The following is a 14073-nucleotide window of genomic DNA, read 5'->3' on the forward strand; positions in this document are numbered from 1 at the left end:
TCCCACCATTGGCAATTTTTTTGGAGTTTTTAGTAATAATTGGGTATTCTTTTTGGTATAGTATTTGGTGACAATTGACAATTTACAGTATTTTTCTCAATTTTGGCTCAATTACATTGGGCTAGTTTACTAGCTATTTTCCAGCAAGTAAAGTAGCTGGTGAGCAAACCGGTTTCAACTAGCGCAGCGAATTTCAATTACACAGGACTAGTGAAATTGCTCATTAGATGAGTGAGCAACTCGTTTTCTTTTCCTTTCTTTTTGTGTATTCTTGTCTTTCTCTTTTGTTGCAAACCAAAGCGGGAGGAAAAAGTAGTCACACCCATATTCCACCCGAGATATAAAAAAACGGCAGCGAGTAGTGAGGAAAGTAGCCTACCCTTCAACTTTTCTCGCACTAGAAGAGCGAGCAGCAAGTTTACCTGATACTGTTATTACACAGAGCAACTTTAGTAGCAGCGAGTAAAATCGCAAGCAAGTAGCTAGCAAACTCTCCCAATGTTATTGAGCCTTAAAACATTGCCACTTAGATTGCAAGGATTGAGGAATTTTCTTTAAGGATTTTTAGTTTCTGCAAAGAAATTTTAGGGATTTTTCTATAAAGATACAAAAAATTAGAAGAATCCAGTTTCCAATCGAAGATTTTGAGTGGAAACAGGAGTGTAAAAAATCAGAAGGCTTCCAGGTAAATTGGAAGGCACCTATGCAAAACAGATCACAGTGCTGAACAGTGCTGAAACCATCATAAAGTTGCCATATTTAAAGTTATAAAAAAGACAAAATATGAAAGTACACCAATCTTAAAATTACATATTATTGAATGTAACAATACATTTTTGTTTTAAGATAGAAAGTTATCATTTTAAAATTTGCAAGGGCTGGAGACCGCCAAGAAAAGGACATTTCCTTGAGAAATGAGAATTTGTTCAAATTTTAAAAATGTATCGATGAAAAAATTATAAATAGAATGGCGACTTGCCAGAAAGTGATAAGAAAAAAATTCTGAGCCAAATATATTGAATATTAACTGCTGGGGACACAATTTATGCCAATTTCGTGAAAATGTAGTTTGTACTCTCTGAAAGTAAAAAAATTCAAGGAGTCGCCTATGTGGGGGTCGAGTGGTTATAGTGACGGACTCGCAATGCGAGGATCCGGGTTCGAACCCCACAGTGGTGGTCGGCTGAAGTTGGTTTTCTGTGGTTCCCAACTTCAAGGCGCAAATGCGAGCCGATCTCCCCATTAAAAAGTCTCGCCACAGAGAGCAACAGTCCTACAACGGTAAATCATTCAATCATAATACTTCACTCATAGTTAGAAAAACTGGTGGCAGATGGAAGCACTACACATAACAAGCATTACAGAGAAACAAAAAAACTTCACGTCAGGTTTCACTACACGTACACGCACATTCCCGCATGTACCGATTCGTTGGGGGTTCCGCGGGGGGGGGGGGGGTGTAGCAGTAGTAGGTAGGGCCTCCAAAAAATGGCTCGGGGATCCATGATGTTCTTAAGTCAGCCACCTCGTTGGGCAATTTGCCTGTTGTGGCGTTGTATTTGTATTTATATTTGTATTCAAGCACTTTTCCCAAGGAAAATTTAAAAATTCATACCACAGTTGATCAAACTAATTAAATTTTTTTTTAATTTATACTCAACATTCACTCATTTCTAATTTCAATAAATTAATATTTCAAACTTGTTAAAGAACTTTTAAAACAGTCTGTATAGACAGGGTGTCTATCAAATATCAAAAGCAAAATCCTGGGACTTTTTGGTGACTTTTCTGTGACCTTTGCTCATTTGACAAAATTAATTATGCTGGATTCTTTTTTATATCAGTGGTTTCCAAACTGTGAGTAGCGACCACCTATGGGGGTTTGGGTTAATAAAATAGGGGATCTTAATGAAAAAGGGAGAATGAGAGTGAATTTTTCAAAATAAAAACATTTGATAAGAGAAATCATTTTAGTCCTTCGAAACTTTCCACAGAGCATGATGATGTCAATGGATATACACTCATACAGACATGCCAACATTGGTGTAAAGCCTCTCAGTAGTGTTGAATGTTGAGCTTCACCACGATGGGGGGGGGCCAACAATTCCTCCACCCACAGTAAAAAAAAACTCAAATTTTTTAAATTTTTGCAAAACTTTTAAATTTAAAAATTTAAATACAACACCCCATAGGAACTGGACCCTATGGGCTCAAGCTGCATAAGCCGCCTACGCAAAAGCATGCGCGGGTACAGATTGTTTCTCGAATGGAGGAGAGGGACAAATGTCCACATTCTGCCTATGCCAATACTTTTTTAATTGGGGGAGATGAGCATCCCTATTGCCCTCCCTCTCTGTATCCCCACTCATGCCTTCGACAAATTTTGCGAGGTGCCTAAGCCCTCAGTAGATCACGAATACCCAATGCAATCCATCCCAGCATACGCCCTTGCGGGTCCTATATACGGATGTCCGGCAACCGTAGACTCCCCCTCCTGTTTTTGTCATATCAGAGTTCCTTTATCATTTCCAGCTACCTATGACGAAACTTTCCAAAACAAACACCACAGGCACAACTGCGCAAGTTGTAAACGTGTCCTGCGAATGAAAACTACGGAATATAACTATTGATGAATATTAAGCTGTGTGCACAATAATCACATTGCGCTATGACGCATAGCATTAGTGGGCTCAAAACAGAGCAAAAGTGCTGAACAATGTTGAACAGAGTGAGGTGTAAGTGATCGAGAAGTTTGTTGCAATTGTAATATTACCTTGGGGCCCCCCGTGGAATAGTCCTAGATCTAGTCATTTTTAAATCTTATTTACCTTTAATTCACTTCCGAGAACCGGTCCGCTGTAGACTTTCGCCGATCGGCCGCCATTTTTTACATATCAGTATTGCAAGATTTCATGTCATTGTATTTTTATTCTGAATATTTATGCAAATAGCACTTGCCTTTCTACACAGAAGATCGCGCATCCTGATTCGATGGTGAAGCAGGGGATGCTGGGAATAGCCCTTTAAATAGTGGCGGTATACTGGAAACGGCGCAAATGTACCGAATCACCAATGCATTGAACTCTACTAAGGCGTTTCGCCCGACCGGGTGCATGCCGGACATCACCTTTTGTATCGTCATGAATCGCTGATTGAGTAGCAGACTTACGCACGGCTCCGCCTGGTTGCCGATCGCCTCTACCAACATCATGTGCTAACTCTGGTCGTCAGATTTCTTCACATGGCTGCTACGTTACTGATAGAATTGGAATACATCGATTCTACTGGTACGGAAGTTCGCCAGAGATGCCGTTGGCTGCCTGCTTTCCCGATGCTGCAGTGACATCATCGAGTGATGGTTGGGACGAACTATATACAAGAACCACTCCAAAGCTTAAATAGGTGCACAAATCGGTATTTTCAGCTTGCCATGATGTTCCCAATGGCAAACGAGTCCGATTTTTGTCTTCTCTTGAAGTCTCTCGTTCTGTTGCACGCATATACTGTACGATTTCATCACTCACTATAGCTAGTCAGTAAAGATTGACTTGGTTAAAAAGAGGGAAAAAAAATGGATGATAATTATTTAAAAAAAACTTTCTTCCTTTGCAGGAGGGAAGGAATTGGTGCATTTTCACCTGCGCCCCCCCCCCCACAAGGATGGGGATGACAGGGCTTCAGCCCTGAGGGACAATCACCCCATTGTTTTTCACACTATAAATTCACTACTGAGTCCACCCGTGAAAACTCTGGGCCCTGCTCCACCTTGTGGGGGGAAGGTTATTCCTTTTCTATGGAAAACCAATATTGTTCCCAAGAGGACTCCCAACTGTCGTGCCAGCACCCATCTTTCCTCTAAGAATTATCACGCGATCCTGAGAATACTGCTTTAGGGGAATATTACTAATGTTGAAAGGTCCCAACAAGCATGCAAGGAAAAGTTATTTTTTGTTCATCCAGGCTAAATAGCTTTTTTGCCCCACCCATAAAATGTCTGCCCCCATGTAGAGTGACTACACACTGACATTGTTCTTTTCTGCTGCTACTCACCCATCCATTCCTCCCTCCAAAGCAAAAAAACCTGTGAGAGAGAGAATAAAAAATATTGAATTCCACAGCTTCTCCAAAGCCTAGATTTTAGGGAAAAACTCAAAAAAGATCTCGGAAGAATCATAAAATAATCTGTGATCTTCACTCAAATTTTATGACTTTTTCGGGACTCCCATGACCCTTTCTCATTCTGTGACTTTTCCGTGATGGTAGACACCCTGATACCTCAAAGCAGAATGTGCCAAAATCTGCGACGTACGTTGCAGAACAATTAGCAATACTGCAGAACAATCTGGAAGTATTTTAGGAAAAAGTGCAAGAAAACACTATTATGGGGATTTTTACTGCAGAACATTTCCAGTCAGCCGAGGGTTCATTGCAGAACAATGTAAAACATTCTGCTTTTGGGCCCTGATAGATAAATATCTCATCATCATCAACAACCATTTTCAATCCACTGCTGGATGAAGGTCTCCTCTAATTTTTTCCATTCTGCTCTGTCTGATGCTTTAGCCATCCAGTTGACTCCTGCCACTTTCCTGATCTAGTCAAATCCATCTTGTGTGGGGATGCCTTCTCGGACGTTTAACACCACAGGGTACCAATCTAGAATACTTGTGGTCCATCTGTTGTCCTGTCTTCTTGCAAGATACGAAACAGGATCCGGATTGAAAGATGGGCTACTTTAAAAGTTCATCAGAGTTGGGCAAATACCAAAATTGGTGAAAAACCATCACGCAACAATGGTTCCTGGCCATGTGTGGAGATACGGGGGGGGGGGGCTCCATGCCTCAACATCAAAGGTGAAGTTGACTGATCTAATGTATATATGTATAGATGAATCGACAGCAGCATCATCTTGCCCCCCCCCCCAGCAATAATGGTCGTGCCCACCCAGACTTCCAAGTCTATCTCCGCCTATGTTCCTGGCAGGCCTGTCATTTGGGGGATCGGGGGGGGGGTGATTGCACCCTCCCTGCTTTAGAAAATAAACTAGAAATGATGTATGTATACATACAGAATATGTTCTTTGCCCCCCCCCCCCCCGCAGAAAAAGTTGAAATGCCTATCCTGATTGGTTTCTGGGCCTTAACAATCACTATCAGAATGTTCACTTTTGTAACCGTGGCTCCCTGGCAACGTGTTTCAGACATGCATATACTTTTACAATGGTTTGTCACTTCTTTAATGCTACCAGTATTATGTATAATAGTTTATTCATTTATAATGGTTTGTTACTTTTTCAATCTTCCCAGTCATTGGGAAAAACCCGGGCAATGCTGGGTATTATAGCTAGTATTTTTAGTTAGTTTTCTTTTCTAATCGGCAAGCGGCACGCAGGAGAATAAATAAAATTATGAAGATGAAGATATATAGGATGGCAATGGGGAGTTGTCTGGAGAGGTTGGTGAAAAAACACCATGTTTTTCTTCATGTCTGTTATCATATTGTAATTTTGTGCATGTAATAAATGATTAGAAAATGGATGTGTGTGTGTATATACACTGCTGGCCACCGTAAATGCAACACCCTGAAGGAAACATGCAAATAATATGAAATTTACAACATGCATTAGCGGAGGTGAGATATGCAAATGATTAGAATTTCAGCGCAGACGCACATCACGCGCGCCTGTGGCACCACTTCAAAGCGCTATTTAAGGCTTGGAGATTTTGACGATTTGAAGTACGGCAATTGTGTTTTTCTTGTGGTTTTTTCAAAAAAACGATCAATTATGCCTCGTAGGAAACAGCGATCATCTTTTGATCAAGTATCCGAGTTCGACAGAGGAAGGATAGTGGCCTACCGAGATTGAGGATTATCTTTCAGGGAAATCGGTAGTCGTGTTGGACGAAACCAAACAACTGTAATGTGGATATGTGATCGTTGGATGCAGGAGGGTACGACGGACCGGCGTGTTCGATCGCATCCACCTCAGTGCACCACTTCATGTGATGACAGGCGTATTGTGAGTATGGCAGTGATGGATCGCTCAGCCACATCACGAACCATAGCACAGCACATTCAGTCTGTACCGCATCATCCAGTGTCTGCGCGTAACATTCAACGCCGTTTACAGCAGAGTGGTCTGTCCACAAGACATCCATTGCTTCATCTACCCTTGACACAGAACCACAGACGTCTCCGACGCCAATGGTGCGATGAAAGAAGGGTGTGGATGGCACAATGGAATGAAATTGTCTTTACTGACGAGTCACGCTTCTGTCTGCAACACCACGATGGTCGGATTTGAGTCTGGAGACACCGTGGAGAGAGGATGCTGAACAGCTGCGTTATGCACCGCCACACTCCTCCTACACCGGGTATTATGGTATGGGGCGGTATTGGATATCACTCTCGCACTCCTCTAGTATGCATTGCCGGTACTTTAAAAAGCCAGCGCTACATCTCCGAGGTGTTGGAGCCAGTTGTCCTTCCTTACCTTCAGGGCTTGCCCACAGCCATATTTCAACAGGATAATGCGCGACCACACGTGGCACGCATTGTCCAAAGGTTCTTCGTCAATCGCCAGATTGAATTGCTTCCCTGGCCAGCTCGCTCGCCGGATCTTTCGCCGATAGAAAACATGTGGTCCATGGTTGCTCAACGATTGACCCAGATTACATCCCTAGCTGCCACACCAGATCAACTTTGGCAACGCGTGGAAGCTGCTTGGTCTGCTGTACCCCAAGAACACATCCAAAGTCTTTTTGAATCAATGCCGAGGCGTGTGGCAGCGGTGATCAACAATGGCGGCTACTCTGGCTACTGATTTTGGCAGGAACCACACTTCACAGAAGTCTATAAATTTAATCATTTGATGCTTGGTCAACATGTTATCTACAAAATAAATATTGTTGCGATATCTCTTGTCTTTCTTGGTGTTGCAATTTGGGTGGCCAGCAGTGTATATATATATGCACACATATAACAACTTTTAACTTTAAAAAGTTTTACACAACTTTCAACTTTTAAAACAATTACAGTTCATGTTAGCTTGTCAATAATATCAAATTCTATTGGTCTTGCTTTAAAAAAACATTGTGGTTTAGCGTACAAATGACATCTAAACAGAGATAATTTAATTAATGTTTGAAGCGAAGTTGAAATTTATACACGATAAAAAAAATAATTTATCATTGTTGCCATAGGCTAAGATAGATGTGGAAGCCTGGGAGCACGATGATGTCAGTTCATATATATGCATATACATTAGATCAGTAGGCTCTGCCTTTGATTGTGGTGGGGGACAGTGACATTGTCACCCATGTCCCCTCCCGTATCTCCACCCATGGTTGTTACTGTGTTCCTTTTATCTCAGTGGAACAGTTTGATGGGGGGCAAAAATTCATGGAAGAAATTGTTGTAAAAAATATTTTCAAGCACTTACAAGCACTTTAAAATAATTTTTTTCAAAGACTGCAACACTTTTTAAGGATTTTTAAATACTTGAAAATGAACTTTTTTTTCAAGGACACTACAAACCCTTGAGAATGAATGACCCATTCAATTTAGCCACAGACCCTTTCCTTGTCCAATGAAACATCTTCTCTCAAACTCTTATTCTGTTCATGCATATACAAATTTGTCATTGCATCATAGCTAGACTGTAATTTGTTATGTTATATAATTACATCAGAATTGGGAGGGAAGCACTATTACCTGCATTAAAATCAAGAAAGGTTGTCTTCTTGAAAAAAGATGTGTAATTTTACAGATTGTTCAGTGACTTCCACTGAGCCATTTATAATGCAAATCAGTTAAATTTATACAAACCATAAAAGGGCTAATAAAATCCGCTCGGGATGGAATTTTTACAACCCTGATTTCAATGAGCAATAAGCACTGTATTGCTCCTTCATTAATAGGAAAGGGTGGGGGGGGGGGAAACTATCTTCCTCCGCTATCAGGACAGTGTCACAGTTACCAAAGTACAAAAAAAAATGTATCTGGTCCAATAACAGCCTTTTTGCAAATGAAGACATGGTTATGATAGCTTATGTTACTATGAATATCCAGAACCGTAAATAACAAAAACTTGCTGTTTTTATTAAGTACTCTCACCTCACAGGTAATGGGAGAGGTTTCCGTCCCCTACGTTTAGGGTTTTCATCATCATTTGCACGCCGTTTCTTTTTTCCATCTTTTTCGAAAATGTCTTTTTGTTTCTTTCGCTAAAAAAACACATGAAAATGGGAGTTTTAAATATATGTAAACATATAAATTCAATTAATGTCAAGCATATATGTGCTGCTGCAGAGGCAAATGATTTAGTGCAGTATTGCAGTAAGAGAAACAGATCACAATTGTGTCTGCTTTCAATCATCATTTTCTTCTGTTACCCACACTCATTAACCCTATATCTACCAACCATACTTTAAAGTACTGTTTTTCTTCCCCTCCCCAAAATCCCTTACATGCCATAACAGTACAATATTGGGCTTTGGCACAACTATTTTTTTTTAGTAAGAGGAAGGTTTTGATTGGGATAAATCAAGAAGCTATCCATACTCAGAATAAGACAACCATAATCTTTTTTATGGGCAGTGTATTAATTGTTAGGTTTTTTTCATGACATATGCTCTTATATTGGGTAGCTGTATTTTATTTATATTTGTCATTCATATTTTTTATGGGCATCTTTTTTTCAGCCACCTTGCTGGACAATTTGCCTGTTGTGCTGTTTGTATAAGTTCCTAAATTATTTTTAATATCCTTTTGATCTTGTAAAACAATGCAGCCAAGTATGATAGTAGTCAGTGCAGTGCGGATTTGTTACGTTTTGAAGTTTTTAAGTTTAGAAAACTACTATAATGTAGTTTCATTTGTTCTGTAGATAGCATAATCAATGCAGGTACCTCCTTCATTTAGTTCTCTAGTTACTGACACCAATGAAGCAATTTACAGTCATTATGTCAAGATAATTTCATACCTCATTATTATCATCTAATATATTGTTTAAATTCCCAGTAATTAACATGTTTTTTTTTTTGTTTTTTGGATAAAAGTCTTCAACTCTTCATTGATATGGGAAATGGTATACGAGTGAGATCTGCATAGTAATAAAATGTTGATATCACAATCTGGAAGGTTAATACATAAGCTTCCAGAAGTTATAAAACTGCAAGGTTTTTTTTTAGGATTTTGATTGATTTATTGATACATGATTTGATTGATATATTGATTTGTTACATGTTCCACAGTTAAAATATGTTTGATAATCATTCATGTGATCATAGTTAATAATGTCATATATAATTAAATAATTCATCTTCCTTTAACCAAATTTCTATCAGACATATGATGTCCATATGTTGAGGTAACGATTTCAAGAATACCAGAAAATTATCAAAATTGGACTTTAAACTTTGCACATTCAAGATAAGTATATTAATGTTGTTGTTGCTTTTGAGGGTATACTTAACTTATTTACATCACATATTTCCCCCAGAATAGGTTGTTGCTGGTACAAGTTTATTATATCATTCTCCTTGTGCATGAGCCCTCAATTTCGCGAGGTCTTCCTCATTCTTTATTTTTATAATTCTAGAGTTTTCAAGTCTCAAAAGAAAAATTTTTCCATCTCTTGTCCAAGCACATTTGAAGTTGTTACTCTTTCTAAACTCTCTGGCAAGGAATAACAAGTGTTTGCTCTCCTGTGAAAGATGTTCATTTATATATATTCTGTTGGAGGTGAAGTTGTTTAGTTTATCTGCTGTCAATTGTTACATCTTTACTTTTTGTATTTACAGTTTTTTCGAGTATTCACTTGCAAATCTTATTATTATGGGTTTGTTTTTATTTGCATTTCTTGTGTATGTAAGTTCTCTATTTCTGTGTTGCATTTGTTATGTTTATTTACCAGGCAAAATGTAAAGCAAATTTACCGGGTACTATACAAAAATTTCAATACTTCACAAAATAAAAGATCTGGAAAGAAATTAATTCTCAGATAACAAAGTTGAGGGTATCATTAATATCAAGGGAAGTAATATTATTTGGTAATAAAAAAAAAGACCCTGGAAAAGCAGTAAACCCCCTTCCCTTTATAATGAGTAAATTTTTTAGAAATTGATCAGTGAATATATATATAGCCTAATGTTTCAATTGAGAGGATAAAATTGTGAGGGCTCGAGCAAATGTCACTTGTCACTGCAGAAATCACAAGTCCAGTTAATCAATCAGTAAATTATATGTGTGTGTGTGTGTGTGTAAATGCATTTTTTTTCTATTCTTTACTTAAAATTGTGATTGTTAGACATGAATAATATGAGCATATACACTGAAGTCATTTTCAGCATGAAAATTAAATAAATTCTGGCAGATTAATTTGTGGTCATCAGTTATCTGTGAGCCTCCTCCATTTGCTCTGAGAGAGATAATAATGAGGCTCTACTGTACCTATGACTTCCACAAGGGTGGTGCTGACTGGGTTCTAATCCTCGGGCCTGAGATTATATATATATAATTTTTATCATGCTATAAATTCACTATAGAAGAACTTGCGCAATGTCTGGTTTGGGAGCCCGCCAAAGATCCAAGCCTATGGGACCCTGCTCCACAATATGGGGCCGTCAACGGCCATACCATGCTGAAAACACCAGTTCTCGTCCGATCACTGAAGTTAAGCAGCATCTGGCATGGTTAGTACTTGGGAGGGTGACCACCTGGGGGACACTGTGTGCTGTTGGCAGCACTTTTTTTCTCCCCAGCATGACCCAACCCACATGGATAAAGGGCTTACATCCCGGAAGGGACAGAGCCTAGGTCCTGTCTGGTCTGATAGGATATCGGAGCCATGACTGTACTTCTGGCTTAAAAAATAATAAACCCCAAAGAAAATAATAAACCCGTCAACAAAATACCCCTCACCAGGATTAAGTTGTCAATTTAATCTGATCATCTGCTTCTCACTCTCTTTGATAAAAGTTGAAGGTGTGAGACAATTAAGCATTGTCTAGCTCTCCAAAAATTGTGGAGTGTCTCACACAAGAGAAAATCTGATTTGTGTTTGACCGTCTTTCCTCAACTATATTACTACCGCTTTCAGTATATTGTCAGAAATCTTACAGAAGAATTTCTCATATATTCGAATACAAATGTTTGTCTGCCTCACCCTTTTGTCAATAGTGTATTTAAAGCAGCGGTTCTGAACTGGTGCTGTGCAGAGCGCTTGGGGCTCTGTACGTACTCTCTAGGGACTCCACAGTAGCTTGAGGAAAATATTTTAAAAAAACAGTAAACTGGAAAAAAATTATAAATATTTGTAAATAATAAAAATAAATCTTTGGTGTATAAATAACAAATAGGCCCACGGGACTCCACTATAGAAATTGTATACCAAATCATATACCAGAAAGTAAGTCAAAAATGTTGAGAACCACTGATTTAGAGTGTATTCAGCTGATCTACCCATCTTTCTCTGGGCCTTTCAGCCATCTGCAAATTTTATCTTGTACTTTTCTATAAAAATCCTGTCAAGCGCCATAGAAATGTAACACTTCTGGGAGTAACAATACACCCGAAGGATGCAACAATTATTAATGAGTAGCCTACATTATTATGTTCATATAAATGTCTGTTTCTTTCAAAGATGACAGCAGTATCAATAGCATGAAAATGTACCTGGTATGCCTTAAAATAATAAAAAGACACCCGAAAGTTATTTACTGAAAGTTAAAAATACCTGTTTTTAGCTAACAACTAATCAGTTTGCTTTTTCCCCTCTGTAAAATCAGATGTGGCCCGGGCTCTTCTCGTTAGGAATGTAAGCCCATTATGGGATCTCAGGAAAGACAGTAAGATTCCCGGGAAGGGGCCATTTTAGGTGTGGGATCAAGGAATAGAAACCCTAGATTACATTTTATATTTTAGTAAATTCACACAGGTTTTATATTATCCAGGTACTTGGTACTTACATTTTTTACAATATATTCCCTATCATTTAATATCTTGTTAAAATTTGTCCCACTATAAAGGCAACAACAATTTGATCTTGTGAAATAATGGAGTAGCTATACACGAAGATTTATGAATCCAATATCTCTCAAAATAAATGAGTTTCACACTTGTCAATTTATCTATTTTTTACTGCAAATTGCATCATGATTTTTAATAATTTATTATAAGGTTCATAATGTTCTCAGTTTTTTCAATATTAATTTTCACATAAACATCCATCAACTTACAAGTATTGACAGTTTCAAATTGGATAATTAATTTCATTTCTAACTAGTTGAATATACAGAGTCGCTAACTGGGTAGAAATTGTTTAATTATTTTGTGAAACCCAATTTTTTTTGTAATTCGCAATTTAGTTCCTGATTGATGACCATATATATCATAGCTGCCAACTTTTGAAAATGAAAATTCGGGAGATTTTCGCGCGAACCCGTATTTTATGCTAAAACCACTCCCTAATAAATACAAAAGGGATTTTTCTAAATAAATAGGGATTTTCCATATATAAAAGTTAAAGCATTCGGGAATAAAATCCCTACACAAAAAACAAGTGAAATAGGAGGCCAAAACTTCAAAATGGTGATCTAATTAAATAAATATTGTGTTCAATCAGAAACGTTGTGAACAAACATTCTGTGCGAATGACCCTAAAATCATCGGAAGATGAAGGGGAAAAAACATAAATTTTTGAAGAACACTGACTTTTTGTGACACTTGCTTGATTTTTTTTTTTCATTTCACATGAGTGATGATGGCAGTCTTTCCATGACCGATGTTTATGTCCGTAACACAACTTGCACAAAAAAAAGGGTTTTTTCTGGAATGTTTGATGAAACGAAATTCATTGGAATAAGTATCTTTAAAATTGATTAAATATGTTTTTGCTTATCAGTATGCATGTTTTGTTATATCGCACGTACGTAAGTTCAACAAGAGAAATTTTGACTATATGTGCGTCACTATAATCTTCAATTATTATCCAGGACTAATGGCTGCTAAGCTATTTCCCTGCACAATAAGACAAGCAACTTTCTTGTTACCATCAGAGGGTTTGTCAAATGGGGAATTTCCCTATTCTCAACGTTTGACGTCATTTCGAAAGGAGAAAAAAAAAGAAACTTCATGCCCTACAAGAAATTCCTTAGGTATTGTTTTAATAAGCTGGGATTTTTTTTAATGAAGTAGAGAATTTTTAGGGACAATTAGGGATTTTTTTGTGCTTTTCGTAAAAATTTGGGAGATTTAAGAACTTTTCGGGATGTCGAGAGATGAAGCTAAAATTCAGGAGACTTGGCAGCTATGATATATATGATCAATGCTGGTATTCAATAATTTAAATGAACGGAATAATGAGTTTGTAAAATCAAAAGTTCGTAAATGAGAGAAAGATTGTGAAAGATATGGCATATTGTTTGGAACCAAAGGACAAGCTCCTAAAAACATGTCAGTTCATAAATTGGGGTGGCAGAGTGGTGCAGTGGTAAGATGCTCATATTCCACTATGAAGGTTACCTGTCAAGTTCAATGAGTTAGAATCCGGGAAAGAACATAAGAAACAAGTTCTTTACCTAGTGAGCCTAATAGTAGTAACTACTTAAGTACTACTTAAAGTAGTTCTTTACCTAACTCCACTGGTCGGAAATTGCCATATGGCAATATATTCTTGGAGTTGGTGTGCAGTAAAGTTCATAAATTGGAAGTTTGTAATTTGGAAGTTGATAAAATTGAGTGCTGGCTGTATCATGCTAAAATATGATTACAAATCTTTCAGAGTTTGTATTCAAAACTATTTCATTTTCATCTAAAAACCTACACAATATTTCACATAAATGTGTGTGGGAAGTATAAATTTTTGCCAGGACCATTTTTACAGTTGTTTTTCCCCCCATGGCAAAAATTTGACTACCCTAGCCCAAGGAATTGGCTGGTTGCCTCAGCATATAGCAGTGAGGACAGGATATGTCATTACTTTACCGGTCAACTCACAAAACATTCACATCATGACTATTTCCATTTAATTATTATAGATTGTCTTTTTTGTTGAATTTGATTTCCTTTGAC

General features: G+C 37.9%; 1 protein-coding gene and 1 pseudogene across 1 annotated transcript in view; one reads left to right on the plus strand and one right to left on the minus strand.

Moving 5' to 3' along the window:
• LOC149084903 (uncharacterized) overlaps positions 1-14073 on the minus strand; it is a 95075-nt gene that overhangs the window by 61051 nt on the left and 19951 nt on the right. Inside the window, exon 5 of the mRNA XM_089232636.1 lies at positions 8116-8225. Coding sequence (XP_089088762.1) covers positions 8116-8225 — 110 coding nt within the window. The remainder of the gene's footprint in view (positions 1-8115; positions 8226-14073) is intronic.
• LOC149084904 (5S ribosomal RNA) lies at positions 10625-10744 on the plus strand (annotated as a pseudogene).

This window comes from Pholcus phalangioides, unplaced genomic scaffold (assembly GCF_987345545.1).
Source record: "Pholcus phalangioides strain wild (caught in Gottingen) unplaced genomic scaffold, Ppha-v1.0 ptg000007l_1, whole genome shotgun sequence".
NCBI lineage: Eukaryota > Metazoa > Arthropoda > Arachnida > Araneae > Pholcidae > Pholcus > Pholcus phalangioides.